The 19,828-nt window shown below is 35.3% G+C and overlaps 1 protein-coding gene across 1 annotated transcript in view; it reads left to right on the top strand.

The window, feature by feature from the left end:
• SENP7 (SUMO specific peptidase 7) overlaps nt 1-19,828 on the top strand; it is a 137,034-nt gene that overhangs the window by 29,727 nt on the left and 87,479 nt on the right. Inside the window, exon 4 of the mRNA XM_068976375.1 lies at nt 6,380-6,477. Within this exon, the coding sequence (XP_068832476.1) occupies nt 6,380-6,477 (98 nt within the window). The remainder of the gene's footprint in view (nt 1-6,379; nt 6,478-19,828) is intronic.

The raw sequence follows: 19,828 nt of genomic DNA, 5'->3' as shown, positions 1-19,828 counted from the left end.
TTGTTTCTCATTAATTATCTATTTTATACATAGTAGTGAAAATATTTTCATATGTTTATTAGCTGTTGTGTATCTTTTTCGTGATGTGTCCAAATATTTTGCCCCTTTAAATATATATTTTATATTTATTCTCAAATATATTTGACAGTGAATTTATATATAATTAAATTAATCCATTTTAAGTGATCTCTGAATTTTGACAAATGTATACATTTTGCAACCACCAATGTAATAAAAGTGTTTTTGTATTTATCAGTTTCTTCTTGATGTAAAGTTCTGTGAGTCACAGGATCTTTATAGACTCATAGGACTGTCATCACAGTGAAGATACTATATGGTTCCATCACTCCAAAAAATTCCCTGGTGCTATCCTCTTTGTAGATTCTTCTTATCCTCATCCATAATCTGTGCTAACAGTTTTCTCTGCTTGTACTTCTACATTTTCCAGAGTGTCACATGAATGTAATCACGGAGCATGTAATGTTTTAATGTTTTGAGAGTGTTTTTTTCACTCAGTTTAGTGCCAGTGAGATTCATCCTTGTTGTTGACGAATAACAAACTATATCAGTAGTTTGTTTCAGTTCAGTTCGTTGCTCAGTCGTGTCCGACTCTTTGCAACCTCATAAATCGGAGCACGCCAGGCCTCCCTGTCCATCACCAGCTCCCAGAGTTCACTCAAACTCATGTCCATTGAGTCAGTGATGCCATCTGGCCATCTTATCCTCTGTCATCCCTTTCTCCTCCTATCCCCAATCCCTCCCAGCATCAGGGTCTTTTCCAATGAGTCAACTCTTCTCATGAGGTGGCCAAAGTATTGGAGTTTCAGCTTCAGCATCAGTCCTTCCAGTGAACACCCAGGACTGATCTCCTTTAGAATGAACTGGCTGGATCTCCTTGCAGTCCAAGGGATTCTCAAGAGTGTTCTCCAACACCACAGGTCAATAGCAACAATTCTTCGGTGCTCAGCTTTCTTCACAGTCCAACTCTCACATCCATACATGACCACTGGAAAAACCATAGCCTTGACTAGATGGACCTTTGTTGGCAAAGTAATATCTCTGCTTTTGAATATGCTATCTAGGTTGGTCATAACTTTCCTTCCAAGGAGTAAGCGTCTTTTAATTTCATGGCTGCAGTCACCATCTGCAGTGATTTTGTTTATCCATTCCCAAATGAACCACTGAAGGACATAAGGGTTGTTTCCAGTTTTTGGCAATTAAGAACACAGGTTTTTGTGAGCAGAAGTTTTAATCTCTCTAGGATAAATACCTTGAAGTGGGATTCCTGAGTCATGTGGTAAGTATATACCTAACTGCCACACTGATTTCCAGAATACCATTTTACATTTCCACCAGTAATGTGTGGCAACTTCTGGTACCAGCACTTGCTACCATCAGTTTACTTATTTCTTTTTAATTAGCAGAGTTTATTTTTTAGCGTAGTCTTAGGTTTACCAAAAAATTGAAGGGATAGTACAAACAGTACTTGTGTACTTACACTACTCTCCCCTACCCTCACACATAGTTTCCTTATCATTAACATCTTGCATTAATGTGGTACATTTGGTGAGCCAAATATGATATAAGTTTTGATATGAGATATAATTACTATGTAATATTGTGTTAGTTTTAGGTATATAATGTAATTTGGGAAGGAAATAGCAACCCACCCTAGTATTCTTACCTAGAGAATTCCATGGACAGAGGAGTCTGGCAGGTTACAGTCATAGAGTCACAAAAAGTCAGACATGAGACTGATCAAGTATCCACACATATAACATAATACTTATTTATTTTAAACTATTTTTCAATTTTAATTAAAAATTAAAAAAATTTTTTTTCATATACATACTTTATTTTAAGAAAAAAATCTTGAAGAAAAGTTTGCTGTATGGCTTTCACAGCTGGTGAATTTAACTACATTTCTTCTTTCTTAGTTTATTTTTAATTGGAGGATAATTACTTTACAACATTGTGTTGGTTTCTGCCATACAACATCATGGATCAGCCATAAGTATATATGTCCCTTCCCTCTTGAACCTCCCTTCCACACTCAAGCCCATCCTACCCCTCTTGGTGGTTATAGAGTACTGGGTTGAGCTCTCTGTGTTATGCAGCTTCTTCCCTCCAGCTTTCTGTTTTACATATGGTAATGTATATCTTTCAATGCTGTTCTCTCAGTTCGACCACCCTCTCCTCACCCCTTTGTTTCTGGAAGTCCGTTTTCTATGTCTTCATCTCTATTCCTGCATTGCAGGTAGGTTCATCAGTACCATTTTTCTCGATTCCTTACATATGTTAATATACGTACTTGTTTTTCTGACTTATTTCATTCTGTATAACAGGCTCTAGGTTCATTCATCTCAGTTCGACCGACTCAAATTTTGTTCCTTTTTATAGCTGAGTAATACTTCATTGTATGTATATACCACAGCTTCTGATTTATTTGTCTTTGGGATCAAGCCATTCTATCCAAGGGCTTTAGGATAATGTCAAAAATCTAGGAAGGGGCTTCCCTGATGGTCTTGTGGTTAAGAATCCGCCTTGCAATGGAGGGAACACCAGTTCAATCCCTGGTCCAGGAAGATCCCGCATGGCTCAAGGCAGCTAAGCCCATGCACCACAATTACTAAGCTCACGTGCAGCAGTTACTAAAGGCCACTCACCTAAAGCCCAAGCTCCGCAAGAGGACCCACCACAATGAAAAGCCCATGTACTGCACCTAGAGAGTGGCACCCAGTCTCTGCAAGTAGAGAAAGCCTGCATGCAGTAATGAGGACCCAGCGCAGCTGGGAAAAGAAAAAAAACCTAGGAGGACAATGAGATCTGACATTCTTTTCCTGGCTGGAATCTCCCCAGCTTCACTGTCATGGAAAGCCATAATAATTGATACATATTTAAATTGCAAAATTATTGCCATAGTAAGTTTAGTTAACATTCATCACCATAGGTATTAATAGTTACAATCTTTTTTTCCCCATGATGATACTTTTAAGATCTACTCTCTTCAGTTCAGTTCAGTTCAATCACTCAGTCTTGTCCAACTCTTTGCTACCCCCATGGACTGCAGCACACCAGGCTTCCCTGTCCATCACCAACTCCCAGAGCTTACTGAGACTCATGTCCATTGAGTTGGTGATGCCATCCAACCATCTCATTACTCTTTTAGCAACTTTCAAATATACAGTACAGTTTTGTTCACTAAGTCAACATGCTGTACATTATATCCCCAGGACTTACTTATAACTGGAAATTTGTACTTTTTGACCATCTTCACCCATTTTCCCCAAGTGTCAACCTCTGTCTCTGGCAACCACAAATCTGTTCTCTGTACTGATGAGTTAAAAAAAATTCTGCATCTAAGTGAGATCATATGGTATTTATTTTTTCTCTGACTTATTTCACTTAAAATAATGCCCTGAAAGTGCACCCATGATATTGCAAATGGCAAGATTTCCTTCTTTTTTATGGTTGAATAATATTCCGTGTGTGTGTGTGTGTGTGTGTGTGTGTTTGTGTATATAACATGTTTTATTTATCCATTCATCCATTGATGGACACTTAGATTGTTTATACCTCTTGGCTATTGTAAATAATTATGCAGTGGACAAGGGTTGTTGATAATTTTTTTCAGTTAGTGATTTGTTTCCTATGGATAAATACTCAGAAGTTGAAGTGGAATTGCTAGATCATATGGTGATTTTTATAATTTGTTTTGAGGAACCTCTGTACTGTTTTCTGTAGCATCTCTGCCAATTTACATTGCTATAAGCAGTATACAAGAGTTTCCCTTTCTGCTTATCCTTGCCAGCTCTTTATGTCTTGTCTGTTTGATAAGAGCCATTCTACCAGGTGTGAGGTGATGGCTCACTGTGGTTTTGATTTGCATTTCCTTGATGTTTAGTGATATTAAGCACCTTTTCACATACCTGTTGGCCATATGTATATCTCTTTTGGGAAAATGTTCAAATCCTCTGCTCATTGTAAAATTAGATGTTTTTGCTGTAGAATTGTATGAATTCTTTGTATATTTTAGATATTAACCTCTTATCAGATATGTGTTTCACAGGTAATTTTTCCAGTTCTATAGATTGCTTTTTCATGTTGTTGATGGTTTTCTTTCCTGTGCAGACATTTTTTTAGTTTGATGTAGTCTGTTTTCTATTTCTATGTACAAGCTATTTTCTATCTTTATGTACTCTAGATACTTTGTATAACTAGAATCATAGAGTGTTTGTCTTTTTGTTACTGGCTTTTTTCACTTAGCCTAATGTCATCGCTTTGGGAAAAACCCTCTTCCTCCTGTGTTTCTCCTTTATTCTCAGACTACTGTCATTTTCACAACACTTCTCCCACCACATGTGTGTGGGTTTTCCCCCACCAAACAGTCCTCTGGGACATGAGCTGGGTGTCCTGCAGTTTATCTCAATTCTGCCTGGTGTGCTGCGATTCATGGGGTCGCAAAGAGTCGGACACGACTGAGCGACTGAACTGAACTGAACTGACACTACCCGGAGATAGTTTTAGATCTCACAGGTTATGGGCTCAGTCCCAAGACTGCATCCGCTCCACTTCAGATGTCAGTCACAAGTCCAGGTTGTCATCTGTGCTTCTGACCAGTTGGATATAAATCTGAGGTTCCCATGATTTCCTCCTCAGGTTGGATTAATTTATGCTAGAACAGTTAGCAGAACTCAGGGAAACACTTATGTACATTTACCAGCTTATTAAAGGACATAATAAATAATACAGATGAGCAGCCAAATGAAGAGATGCATAGGGCAAGGTCTGGTGGGTCCCGATTTGCAGGAGTTTCTTCTCTGTGGAGGTGGGATTGTCGCCTTCCTGGTATGTGGATGGGTTTCACCAGCCTGAAAGCTCGTCAAACCTCGTACTTTTGGGATTGTAATGGAGACTTCCTCCCATAGGCATGACCGATAATTAACTCTGTTTCCAGCTTCTCTCCCCTCTCCAGGGAATGGGAGGCAGAGATGAGAATTCTAAGCTCATAATACTGACTTGGTCTTTCTAGTGACTAGCCCCTATCTAGAAGCTCACCTAGAGTCACTTTATTAGTACAAAAGATACTCCTGTCACCCAGGAAATTAACCAGGGTTTTAGAAGCCTTGTGACAGGAATTGGGGTTAAAAACCAATATTACAACGAAAGATGCTCTTATTACCAAGGAAATTACAAGGATTTTAGGAGTTCTGTGTCAGGAACTGTGGGCAGAGACCAATATGAGTATTTTTTATTATCTCACAGTCAGAGTTCATCCATGTTGTAATGTATATCAGAATTTCCTTTTTTTTTTTTTGTAAGGGTAAGTAATATTTCCTTACGTATATGCCACATTTTGTTATTGTTGATATTATTATTGATGGGACACTTGAGTAACCATAAGTGTTTTCTATGTCCCTGAGTCTGTTTCTGTTCCATAAATAATTTGTGTCATATTTTAGATTCCACATGTAAGTGATATCACAAAGTATTTGTCTTTCTCTTTCTGCCTTATTTCACCTAGTATGATAATCACTGGATCCATCCATATTGCTGCAGATGCTATTATTTCATTTTTTATGGCCAAATAATATTCCAGTGTGTGTGTGTGTGTGTGTGTGTGTGTGTATAAGAATCTTCCTACCAATGCAGGAGACGCAAGAGATGCAGTTTCCATCCTTGGGTTGCGAAAATCCCATGGGAAGAAATGGCAACCTACTCCAGTATTCTTGCCTGGGAAATCCCATGGACAGATGAGCCTGGTGGGCTATAGTCCATGGAGTTGCAAATAGTTGGACATGACTGAGCACACACACAACTCTTACCACATAAGGAAACTAATGTAAAGAGAAGATAAATAATTTTTTTGTCTAGACTCACACTGTTGCATATTAACTAAATCAGTTTTAACTGTTGTTTCTAGTTAGATTAAATTTAAACAGTGTTAATAAGATATTTGACTCTTTCATAAAGTTTCTCCATGTAATAGTTCATAGGGAATTATTTGTAATCCCTTCCAGTTTTTTATAAATGCAGTTACTTCAGAATTGCAGATTCTATTTAATTGACAGATAATTATTTTTATATTTCCTTACACACATTCAACATCTTTTGGTTATGTAAGCTTTTGAATTTTAAAATGTTGATTTCCTGACTAAAGTTACCTTTATATTTTTAAATGTCTTTCTTCTATTATTTAGTGGGTTTTTGTTTCTCCACCAGCTAAAGATGCCAGGTTTTTTTGTAGATTGCATTTTTACCCCTCTATGAACCATTGTGAGTTTGGCTGTTTAATTTTTAAATAAAAAGAAAATTTATGTGTCTTTCAATTGTTGTATTCTCTATTATTGAAATTCCAAATTCCATTTTTTTTTCTTAGTTGAAAAGGAGCCTAAGAAATAAGGTCCTCTCTCTAGACCATAAAAGTAAAAAAGGTGTACGTGGTCATCCTGTCACTTCTAAGATATCACCAGAAAGGTAAGATACATGTATGTGTGTGACACAAGATGGTCTTATGCTATGTAAAGTGTGACCATGAATGATTCATTTAACCTTTTTGGGTCTCAGTTTACCACAGCTTCTAAAACACAGTGATTGACTTCAGTGGCCTTTATGGTTGCATGTAAGCTCTGAATTTCTGGGATTATCAGTCATCTTAACTTCTTGTTTGTGTGTTTGGAACATCTTGCAAGATTTATCTAATAAAGCAAGGGTTATATATAAGCTCATTAACATGCTGGGTTCATCACTTGTGGTCTGTAGTGAAAAAAATGCCCCAGTTAGCAACTGCAGTCCTATAGTCATAGTATTAATGAGTAATTGATATGCTGAAATTAAATAGCTGTGGGATTCAAATTACAATTTTTACTAGAAGGAATTCAGAGCTAAATTTTTAGTATTGGACAATAGTAAATGCTTAAAAAGTTGTTATTTTGCAAAAGGCTATATTTTTTAAGAACAGTAAATGAATAAAAAATGACAGTAACAAAGTAAAAATTAAAATTTTGGAGAGTTGGCACAAGTTAGATGACTAATTGGAATTCTTGAACTTAAATCAGAGCTCTTTGTAAGCTATTTAGTCTGAATTTGCACCTTTCAAGTGAACTGTCCTTAGTAAATATATCAGGGACTCTCTATCCTTACCAATACTTGCTTTCTCTCCCTTCTTCCCTTCTTTCCTTCCTTTTTTTCCATAGTTGTCATAGTGGATATGACATGATGTTTCATTGTGGTCTTAATAAATGTTTCCTAATGACACTGAGTGTCTTTTTACGTGCCTGTTGGTCATTTGTATATCTTCTTTGGAGAAATGTTTGTTTAGATCCTTTTCCTGTTTAAAAATTGTGTTGTTTTATCTTTTTATTGTTAAGTTTAAGAGGTGTTTTTTTTTTTAATGTTCTGGGAGACAAGTGCTTATCAGGTATATGGCTGGCAAGTATTTTCTGTCACTCAGCTTTTCAATTTATTGATGGTGTCCTTTGAAGCACAAAAGTTTCTTTCACTTTGATGAAATCCCATTTATCTATTTTTCTTGTGTTGCTGTGCTTTTGTTGTCATATCTAAGAAACTGTTGCTTAATCTGAGGTCATGGTGATTTACTCTTGGGTTTTCTTCTAAGAATTTTTATAGTTCTAGCTCTTAGATTTAGGTCTTTTATCAATTTTGACTTAATTTTAGGTATGGCATGAGATAGACATCCAAATTTATATCTTTGCTTGTGAATATGCTGTTTTCCCAGCGACAGTTGTTGAAGAGGTACCAATTTTTCTTGCTACCTTTGTTGAAAATCAGTTAACATTAATATACAGGTTTATTTCTGGATTTGAAATTCTAGTCCATTGATCTATATGTCTGTTTTTACCTCAGTACCACTGTGTACTGCACACTGTATTGTAATTTGTGGTAAGTTTTGAAATTGGAAAATGTGAGTCTTCCAACTTTATAATAGTTTCAAGGTTTACAAAAATTAAAAAAAAACAACTTTTTTTGGCTTTACCACCTGGCATGTGGGATCTTAGTTCCCTGACCAGGGATCAAACCTATGCTCCCTGCAGAGGAAGTATGAAGACTTAACCACTGCCAGTGAAGTCCCTTTTCAAGATTGTTTGGGTTGTTCTGGGCTTTTTGCATTTTCAGCTGAATTTTATTTTTTAAAAATATTTATTTATTTTATTTTGGGGCTGTGATGGGTCTTTGTTGCTGCATGTGGGCTATCTCTAGTTGTGGAAAGTGGAACTACTCTTCACTGCTGTGCGTGGATTTCTCATCGCAGTGGCTTCTCTTGTTGTAGAGCATAGGCTCTAGACATATGGGCTCAGTAGCTGCAGCTTGTGGGCTCTAGGGCCCTGGCTCAGAAGTTCTGATGCATGGGCTTAGCTGCTCCTCGGCATGTGGGATCTTCCCAGACCAGGGATCAAACCAATGTCCTTTGCATTGTAAGACAGATTCTTAACCACTGGACCACCAGGGGAGGAGCTGAGGAGCTGAATTTTACAATCAGGTTGTCATTTTTAGCAAAACAGCCAAAAGGATTTTGATGGAGGACATGTTAAAAATCTGCAGACCAACTTGGGGAGTATTGCCATCTTAACAAATTAAGTCTTGTGGTCCATGAATATATTTTTCCATTTATTTAGGTCTTATTCAGTTTCTTTCAATAATATTTTATAACTTTCAGTGTGTCTTGGACATTTATTGTTGAACTTATTCCCAAGTATTTTCTTCTTTTGATGCTCTTGTGAATGGAAATGTTTTCTTAAATTTATTTTCAGATGTTTCATTACTAGTGTGTAGAAATCCCATTGATTTATATATATTAGCCCTGATTTATATACTGTGACCCTCTTTGTCTTATTAGTTCTAGAAGTTTTTAGTAGATTGCTTGGGATATATATACAGGATCATGTCACTTGCAGATAAATATGACTTTACTTCTTCCTTTTCAACTGTAGGCCTTTAATTTTTTTCCCCCTTGCCTGATTGTCCTAGTTAAAAAATATAACATATAATGGAAGAGTCAGACACTACTGAGCAACTGAACTGAATGGAAGTGGTGAGAGTAGAAATCTTTGCTTTGTTCCCAGTCTCAGAGGGAAATCGTTTAGTATTTCACCATTAAGTATGATGTTAGCTATAGGTTTTTTATAGATTTCCTGCTATAAATGTCTGTATATTCCAGCAATCCATATGTTAATATCCTAATACCCAATGTGATGATATTTGGAGTGGGGCCTTTGAGGGAGTGCTTCAGATATGAGGGTAGAGCCCTCATGAATGGGATTAGTGCTCTTTTTATAAAAGAGACCTCTCAGAGTTTCCTGGTGCCCTCTACCACGTGAGGACACTTTGAGGAGTCTGCAGTCTACAGCTCAGAGGAGGGCTTTCACCCAGAACCTGACCATGTTGGTTGGCACCCTGATCTTGGACTTCCCAGCCTCCAGAACTGTGAGAAATAAATGTTTGCTGTTTGTAAGCTGCTGAGTCTGTGATGTTTTGTTGTAGATTAAATAGACTCAGACATGCCCTTTTTTGTGTTGAGGAAGTTCCTTTGTGTTCTTAATTTGTTGGAGGCTTTTTGTGATGAATGTGTGCTGATTTTGTCAAATGTTTTTTCTGCATTTATATCATATAATTTATATCCTTTATTAATATAATATATTACATAAATTGATGTTTAGATCTTAAACCAACTTCCTATTCCTGGGATAAATCCCACTTTATCTTGATTTATGATCCCATTTATTTGTTACTGGTTTCAGTTTGCTAGGATTTTTATTGAGGATATCTATGTTTGTATTCAGAAGGGAAAATAATCTGCTATTTTCTAATGTTGTCTCTGTCTGGCTTTGGAATGAGGCTAATAATGGCCTTGTAGGATGAGCTGAAACGTATTCTGTCTTACTTTGGTTTCCAGAAGGGTTTCTGAAGGATTGTGATTAATTCTTGTTTAAGTGTTTGATAAAATTCACCAGTGAAGCCATCTGGTTATTGGTGGTGAATGTGCTTACATGCATATGTATGTGTATCTGTGAATCTTTCAAATTACACAAATTCAGAGTTTTGCTCGTTATGTCTTTTGAAATTTTCTACTTTTAAAAAATGAGTCAGTTTTGCCAGCTTCTGTTTTTCTAGGAATTTGTGTATTTTATGTTATCTAATTTGTTGTCATACATTTGTTCATAGTATTCTAACACTGTTTAAAATTTCTGTAATATTGCTGGTGAAGACTGTTCTTTCATTCCTGATTTTAATAATTTGAGTGTTTTTTTTTTTTTTTTTGTTCCGTCTACCTGGATAATTGTAGATTTTCTTGATCTTTTCGAAGTACCAAGTTTTGGTCTTACCAGTTTTCTCTGCAGGTTTTCTATATTTAATTTCTTTCATTTCCACTATAATCTTATTTTCTTCTTGATTTGGACATAATTTGTGCTATTTTTTATAATTTCTTAAGATATATAGTTAGGTTATTGACTTGAGATCTGATATCTGTCTTCTTTTCTAATATAGGTGTTCAGTTTTAAATTTTATTCTGAGCACTATTAGGTGTACCTCATAAATTTTGGTGTATTGTGATTTTCTTTTATTAAGCAAAAGTATTTTCTAGTTTCTAGTATGATTAATTCACTTGATTTGAAAATGTGTATTGTTTAATTTCTATGTATTTTTACATTTCAAACATATTCTTTTATTCATATAATTGGCATATAACATTATATTAGTTTCAGGTATGCAACATAATGATTCTACACTTGTATATATTGTGAGGTGATCACCACAATAAGTATAGTTAACATCTATCACTCACAGTCACAATTTTTTTGTGATGATAACTTTTAAGTTTTATTTTTTAGCAGCTTCCAAACATACATTATCATATTATTAACCATAATCACAATGCTGTACATTACATTCTGATGACTTATCTGTTGTTAATTGTTAATTGAATTCCATTGTGATCTGAGAATGTTTTATATGATTTCACTTCCTGTAAATCTGCTGAGGTTTGTTTGTGGCCTGGCATATGGTCTTTCTTGGAGAATGTTCCATGTGTTTGAGAAGAACGTGCATTTTGTTTCTATTTATTGGAGTGCCTCTAGATGTCTTTTAGATTGAGTTGGTTGATAGTATTATTCAAGCCTCTGTGATTTTTTTTGTCTCATTGTTCTATCAAGACTGGGGTTTTAAATGTTGAACTATTATTGTTGAATTGTTAATTTCTCCTTTCTGTTAGTTTTTGCTTAATGAGTTTGTCATCTTATTATTATATATATGTATTTTATAGTCAGGCTTCCCAGGTGGCGCTAGTGGTAAAGAACCCACCTGCAAATGCAGGAGACAGGAGACATAGGTTTGATCCCTGGGTTAAGAACATCCCCTGGAGGAGGGCATGGCAACCCACTCCAGTTTTCTTGCCTGGAGAATCCCTGTGGACAGAGAAGCCTGGTGGGCTGCAGTCCTTAGGGTTGCAAAGAGTCGGACACCACTGAAGCCACTGAGCACGCATGCGTGTTTATAGTCAGTATATCCCACTGATGAATTAACCCTTTTGTCAATGAATTATTCCTCATCGTTTCTACACACATTTGATGTTATTTTTTTCTTTAAAGTTTATTTTGTCTAATACTGGTATAGCCACTCTACCTGTCTTAAGGTTGCTGTTTTCATGGTATACTTTTTCCGTCATATTACTTTGAACCTACTTATTTCTTTGAGTCTAAAGTGTGTCTCTGTTCTAGGCATACAGTTGGATCTTATCTTAGTCTTTTTGGACTACCATAACAAAATACTATAAGAGTAGGTGGCTTATAAACAAAAACGTTTATTTCTCATGATTCTGGAGCCTGAGAAGCCCAGGATCATAGTACTTCCAGATTCAGTATCTGCTGAAGGCTTCCTGGTTCATGAATGGGCATCTTTTTACTGTGTCCTCAAAGAGTGGAAGGAGCCTTCTCTTGAACCTTTTTTTTAATGAGCACTAATCCCTTAGATGAGGGCTTTATCCTCATGACCCTCCCAAAGTCCCCATCTCCTAATACCAACACTTTTGAGGGTTAGAATTTCAAAATATGAATTTTGAGGGGAAACATACATTCAGAGTGGTTCCTAGGTGGTGCTGTTGGTAAAGAACCAGCCTGCCAGTGCAGGAGACATTAAGAGGCTTGGGTTTGATCCCTGGGGCGGGAAAGTCCCAGGGAGAAGGGCATAACAACCCACTCCAGTATTCTGGCCTGGAGAATCCCATGGACAAAGGAGCCTGGTGGGCTACAGTCCATAAGTTTGCACAGAGTTGGACACAACTGAAGCGACTTAGCACACATACATTCAGAACATAGAAGATCTTATTTTTTATTTTATCATAAGCTGCTCTCACAATCTCTACCCTTGATTAGGTTATTTAATCCATTTACATTTCATGTGAGTCAAGGTGTCAGCAAGGCTATGCTTCCTTTGAAGGGAGTAGGGAATAATCTGTTCCATGTCTCTCTCTTTTCTTCAGGCATTCAGTCCTCCATATTTACACATTTTCCCTGTATGTCTTCATATTGTCTTCCTTTTGTGTATGTCTGTTTCTGCCATTTTTATAAGGACACTACTCATAAGATACAGGCATACTCTGTTTTACTGTTTTTCACTTTATTGGCACTTTGCAGATACTGCATTTTTTACAAATTGACTTTATAGTAATTGTGTCCCTCTTACTGTCTCAATGGGACTTCTCCTTTGTCTTTGGATATGAGTTATCTTTTTTGGTGGGTTCCAGTGTCTTCTTGTTGATGGTTGTTCAGCAGTTGTGATTTTAATGCTCTCATAAGAAATGGTGAGAGTGCATCTTCTACCCTGCCATCTTGAACTGATATCTGTTTTTCACAAACTGAATGTTGCAGGCAGCCCTGCATTGAGCAAATCTATCGGCACCGTTTTTCAAAAAAACATTTACTCACTTTGTGTCTCTGTGTCACATTTTGGTAATTCTTACAATATTTCAGAACCTTTTCACTATTATTATATTTGTTACGGTGATCTGTGATCAGTAATTTAAAAAATTGAAGTATAATTGATTTATAATACTGAATCAATTTTGTATGTATGGCCAAGTGATTCAGTTGTATATTTTTTCAGATTATATTTTATTGTAGGTTATTAGAAGACATTGAACATAATTCTCTGTGCTATATAATAAATCCTTGTTGCTTATCTGTTTTATGTATGGTGGTTTGTATTTGTTAATCTCATAATCCTTATTTGTCCCTCTTTCCCTTCTTCTTCTGTTTGGTGACCATAAATTTGTTTCCTGTTTCTGTGAGTCTTTTCTATTTTGTGTATAGGTTCATTTGTATCATTTTTTACACTCACATAGTACTTGTTATTCTCAGTCTGAATTATATCACTAAGTACAGTATTTTCTACATCAATCCATGTCTTTGCAGATGGATCTTTCTTCTTTAGGACTGAGTAATATTCTATTATATATTTGTACCACATTTTCTTTATCTATTCCTCTGTCAGTGGACATGTAAGTTGCCTCCGTATCTTGGCTATTGTTAAATAGTTCTTTAGTGAACATTGGGATGCGTGTATCTTTTCAAATTATGATTTTTTTTTTGGATATATGTTCAGGAGTGGCAGTGGTGTGTCATACGGCAGTTCTGTTTTTGTTTTTGTTTTAATGAATCTTCATACTGTCCTTTCTAGTGGTTGTACTGGTTTATGTTCCAACCAAAAGTTTAGGAGAGTTTCCTTTTCTCTACACACTCTCCAGCATTTATTGTTTGTAAATTTTTTGATGATAGCCATTTTGACCAGTGTGAGATGATATCTCATTGTATCTTTGATTTGCATTTCTGTAATAATTAGTGATGTTGAACATCTTTTCATATGCTCCTTGGCCATCTGTATGTATTGTTTGGATAAATGTCTAATTTGGTCTTATACTCAGTTTTTGATTGGGTTGATTTTTTTTAAATATATAGAACTGCATGAGCTGTTTGTATATTTTGGAGATTAATCCGTTGTCTGTCTCATCACTTGCAAATATTTTCTCCCATTCTGTGGATTGTCTTTTCATTCTGTTTATGATTTCCTTTGCTATGCAAAAGCTTTTAAATTTAATTCGGTCCTATTTGTTTATTTTTGTTTTTATTTCAGTTACTCTAGAAGGTGAATCCAAAAAGATATCGCTGTGATTTATGTCAAAGAGTGTTTTGCCTGTGTTTTCCTCTGTTTTATAGTGTCCAATCTTACATTTAGAGCTTTAGTCCATTTTGAGTTTCTTTTTGTATATGGTGTTAGAGAATGTTCTAATTTTATACTTTACATATAACCATCCAGTTTTCCTAGCACCACTTACTGAAGAGACTGTCTTTCTCCATTGTGTATTTATTGCCTCCTTTGTCATGAACTAATTGACTGTAGGTGTGTGGATTTATTTCTGGGCTTTCTGTTCTATTCCATTAATCTGTATTTCTGTTTTTGTGCCAATATCATACTCTTTTAATTACTGTAGCTTTGTGGTATAGTCTGAAGTCAGAGAGCCTGATTCCTCTAGCTCTGTTTTCCTTTCTCAAGATTGCCTTGCCTATTTGGGGTCTTTTGTGTTTCTATACAAATATAAAATATTTTTGTTCTAGTTCTGTGACAAATGAATACTACAATGAATAAAACTGCTGTGTGCACACTCATGTACAAGTGCCTGTATGGACACATTTTTATTTCTTTTGGGTAAATACCTAGGAGATGGGTTGTTGAGTCATTGAAAGTACATTTTCAACTTTGTTAAGAAACTGCCAAATGATTTCCAGAAATAATTGTGTCATTTTACATTTGCACAAGCGGTGCAGAGAGTTTTACTTCCTCAATCTTCCTGTCAGGACTTGTATGGTCAGTCTCTGTCATCTTTCCTTATAATATATGTGTAGTGATATCTTTTTTTTTTAAGGGCTGCGTTTAAAAATTTTTTTATTTATTTGTTTGTTTTGGCTCTACTGAGTCTTGGTTGCAGCATGTGGGCTATTTATGTGGGTTCAGTAGTTGCAGCACATAGGCTTAGTTGCTGCATGTGGGGCCTAGTTCCTTGATCAGAGATCAAACCCATGCCCCCTGCATTTGAGTGCAGAATCTTAGCCACTGGATCATTAGGGAAGTCCCATGTAGTGATATCTAAATGTGGTAATAATTGCATTTTGTTGATGAATGAGGATATTGTTAAATATCATCGTTGTTAAATATCAATAAGCATCTTTTCATGTGTTTATTGTTATTTTGTATATTTTCTAAAGTATCTGTTGAAATATTTTGCTCCCTTTCCCATTTTATGAAAAGACAAACTTTTTTTTTAAAGACCAGAAAGATGAGATTAATGATACTGAGCATCTTTTCACATGCATATTGGCTATTCATGTGTCTTTTCTGTGATGTGTTCATTTATTTTGTCCTTGAGGAGGAAGGACACAAGACTCTACCCCCCAGTGGTTCTCTGACTGGGGCCATAATTGGACAGACAAAATACAGATAAATAAGAGAAAAACAAACAGAATCTATTCAACACATGCAGTGTGCATATACATGGGAGAAATTCTATAAAGAGTAACTCAAAGGAGTAGTTACAGTTTAGGCTTATATAGTGTATTAACAAAGGACAATAAATTTCTAGAGAAGTGATAAGACAGAGGAAAAAGGTTTGCTATTCCAAGGATGGTGAGCTGTGGGATAGAACGTATATGGGGGAAACTAATAGGAGATAATGTTTGATTAGTAAGGCTTGTTATGTCAATTACATTCCTCGGCTGATAAAGAGTCTCTGGTGATAAATAGTCTAAACCTGCTTTTAGGCAAGCAAGGCGTGGACAGGGAGCCTTTTTGGCATCTACTCTCAGTTGCTTTCAGTTCAAAATAATCCTTGTGCCAACGTGGCATGTTTTGTGGTAGCATATTTTTATTTCCTTCACCCCCCCTTTTTTTTGAAGGACAAGAAATAATAAAATTAAATTATGAAAAAAGAAACTAAAACACTGCCTTCATTCCAGCTGTCAGTTTCTAGAATCTAAAAATAGGGCACCATGTTTTGAGGAGTGATTTTTTTTTTTCCTGAGTTTTGAATTTAGCCAAGTTATATCACTGTTATACTTATGCATTCATTGAAAAACTGCTTGTGTTGAAAAACTTAAATCGAACAAAATTTGAAAAAAATTCTATTGTGGTTTTGCTGAGGTTTTTTTTCATAATTACAGATTTTTACATGTATGAAAAGAACTACAGAAGAAATGTGATATAATTTTTATTTTCTGGGAGTGATAATTCTTAAACTTTGAGTACATCAATCAGCAACTATTTTCCCTTGTAAATTAAATGAATAGTAGAGTAATAATTCATAGCTTAGAAGGGGACATTTTGTAAATAGACTATTGGATGATTCTAAAAAGCTTAGGTGAGGACTTTCCTGATGGTCCATTGGCTAAAACTTTGCTTTCCCAATGCAGAGGGCCCTGGTTGGATTCCCAGTCAGGGAATTAGATCCCATTTGCTGCAACCAAGAGTTTACATGCTGCAGTGAAGATTGAAGATCCTACATGCTGCAACTAGGACCTATTGTAGACAAGTAAATAAATAATAGTAAAAAATAAAAGTTTAGACGAGACTTCCCTGGTAGTCCCCAGAGGTTAAGACTCCTCGCTTCCACTGCAAGGGGCACCAGTTTGATCCCTGGCCAGGAAACTAAGATCCCTTGAGGTGTGGCCACACACACACACACAAAAAGCTTACGCATGTACTTTAGCAGGGATGTTATATGTATCATCAGTAGAATATTGGGTTAGGTGGAGATCTTCATTTAGCTGTCCTCTACTCTGTTTTTACTGTGAAATATAATGTATCTACCAAAAAATGAATAAAGGGTAAACCGTTTAATATGTTTTTATAAGGCAAATATATTCATATAACCACCATTCAGGTATAAAATAGAAAATTAGCCCAGAAATTCCATGTACCTTTGTAGTTACAACTCCCTTTCCTCTTCTTTAAAACTAACCTGTCTCCTAATCTTACTTTTTTGGGATAGTATTGACACCTAAGTGTGTCTCCCTAAATACTAAATTTAGGTTTTATTTTGTCTGATTTGAATGTTTTTCTTTACTCTTTAAGTTTCTATTTGAATATCTGTAGAAATAATAGGGCTAGGTGGAACTGTAAATTGATACAGCCACAGTAGAGAACAGTATGGAGATTCTTTAACAAACTAGGAATAAAACTACCATATGATCCAGCAATGCCACTACTGGGCATATACCCTGAGAAAACCACAATTCTAAAAGACACAAACATCCCAGTGTTCATTGTGGCACTGTCTACAATAGCCAGGACATGGACACAACCTAGATGTCCCTCAACAGGTGAATGATAAAGAAGTTGTGGTATATATATACAATGGAATATTACTCAGCCATGAAAAGGAACAAATTTGAGTCAGTTGTGACAAGGTGAATGAACCTAGAGCCTGTTATACAGAGTAAAGTAATTCAGAAAGAGAAAAACAAATATTGTATATTAATACACATATCTGGAATCTAGAAAAAATAGTACTGATGAACCTGTTTACAGAGAAGAAATGGAGATGCAAATGTAGAGAATGATCTGGTTGGAATAGCAGGAGAAGGAGAAGGTAAGAAATTGAGAAAGCAACATTGACATATATAGACCATCATGTGTAAAATAGGTAACTAGTGGGAAGCTGCTATATAACACAGGGAGCCTAGCCTGGCACTCTGTGACAACCTCGAGGGGTGAAATGAGAGGGGAGAGAGGCTCAAGAGGGAAGGGATATGTATATAGTTATGACTGATTCATGTTGATGTATGTCAGAGATCACTACAGCATTGTAAAGCAGTTATCCTCCAATAAAACATAAATAAAAATGAGAGCCTAAAAAAACTGTTCTGAATCAGTAATATAAGAATTGATTCCTATGTGGTCTCTAGATACTTAACTAAATAGAGTAACAAACCCTGGCTAATAGTTTGAGGTATATTTATTTGGATTATTCTTTTCAAACTGGAGTGTGTTTTATAGATGATTTTTATATTCTTAAATATTAAACAAGTTTCTAAAAAGAATGCTAGGACATTTAAATATAGAAGTTTTTAAAATTTACTTTTAATTTTGGGGAAAAAGATTGCTGCCTTCTGTTTTAGAATATTATTAGATTACAATAAAGCAAATTTATGAACGTGAAATATGTATTTTCACAGATAACCCAAGTTGTCTTTTTCACTTAGAACCAATAATTAGAATTACCAGTAAAATCACCAATGGTAATTCTTTTTTTTTTTTTAACTTTTTATTTTGTGTTGGGAGTATAGCCAATTAGCAATGTTGTGGTAGTTTCAGATGAACATTGAATGGACTCACCCATGCATAACATGTACCAATCGTGATTCTTACTTGATTTGGGTGAATAGAAAAATGACATTTTCCAACATTGGAGATTTTCATATTTAACAATTTTTAAATTACCGTTGGGATATTTTTTCAAATAATTTAGCAAATTACTAATAGTCAGTTTTCTAATTAGACTGAAAAGTAGAACTTATATATCCTTAAGATTTTACAAGTGTTTTCATTTGATCATTTAGAATTTTAAGTTATACAGTTATAAAACCTTATAAGAGAGTAATCCTGAATGTAAAAAATAGTTTCTTTTCACTAATTAATAGATAGTTTTTGGCTAGGTAAACATGTTTACTGTTCTTTACAGAATAAATTGGTTGATATTTCTCTACATAAATAGTGTTTGCTTAGCATAGAAAATAGAAATAAAGACAAATAGAAAGCAGGAAAAAACACAGCCAGCCACCCTTAAAATTTAAAGTAGAAGATTTTAAGAGACCAATAAGTAACATTCTGTTAAGCGGTTTTATCATGGTATATACTTAACCATTCTGCTTTGCTGGGATTTTAAAGTTGCTAATATTTTTTGCTGTTATAAATAATACTGTGATGAACATCTTCATGTATAACTTTTCCCCATACGTTTTGTGTTTTTTTTGTACAAGATTCCAGGTGTGGAATTATTTTGGTAAGAATAACAAACATGCAAAATATTGTTAACATTTTCCCACATTTATGCTTTCTCAGTCTTTCATTCATATATTTAAGTGCATATTACATATGCACATTCACATACACATTTTTTTTTCCAGAACTATTTGAGAATAAGTAACAGACATCAGGCACTTTACCTCTGAATACTTTAGCCTGTACTTCTTAAAAACAAGGAATTATTTTACATGATAACCACAATACATCATGAAGAAGATATATACTAATTTCTTTTTTAATATCATTTTTGGCTTTGAACTACATTAAAAATATTTATTTATTTATTTGGCTGTGTCGAGTCTTAGTTGTGGCACATCTGGTCTTTATTGCATCATGTGGGATCTTTGGTTATAGTGCACAGACTCTCCATTTGCTGCACACGGGCTCAATAGTTGCTCTGTGCGGCCTTTAGTAGTTATGGCACACAGAAACTTCACTAGGGTGACATATGGGCTTATTTGCTCCATGGCATGTGGGACCTTAGTTCCCTGACCAAGGTTTGAACCTGCATCCCCTGCACTGCATGGCGGATTCCTAATCTCTGGACCACTAGAGAAATCCCTATAATAATTTCATATTATCATCTCATATAAAATCTAGAATCAGAATTCTCTAAATGTCTCCAAGATGTCTTTTTTTTTTAAAATCTAGGATCAAATTGAGGTTCATGCATTATATTTTTTGGTTTTTATGTCTCGTTAGTCTCTTAATCTTCGAATAATCCCTCCATCTCTTGACC

This window comes from Capricornis sumatraensis, chromosome 1, assembly GCF_032405125.1.
Source record: "Capricornis sumatraensis isolate serow.1 chromosome 1, serow.2, whole genome shotgun sequence".
Lineage (NCBI taxonomy): Eukaryota > Metazoa > Chordata > Mammalia > Artiodactyla > Bovidae > Capricornis > Capricornis sumatraensis.
The sequence above is the reverse complement of the archived record's forward strand: the minus strand, read 5'-3'. Positions and strand labels throughout refer to the sequence as shown.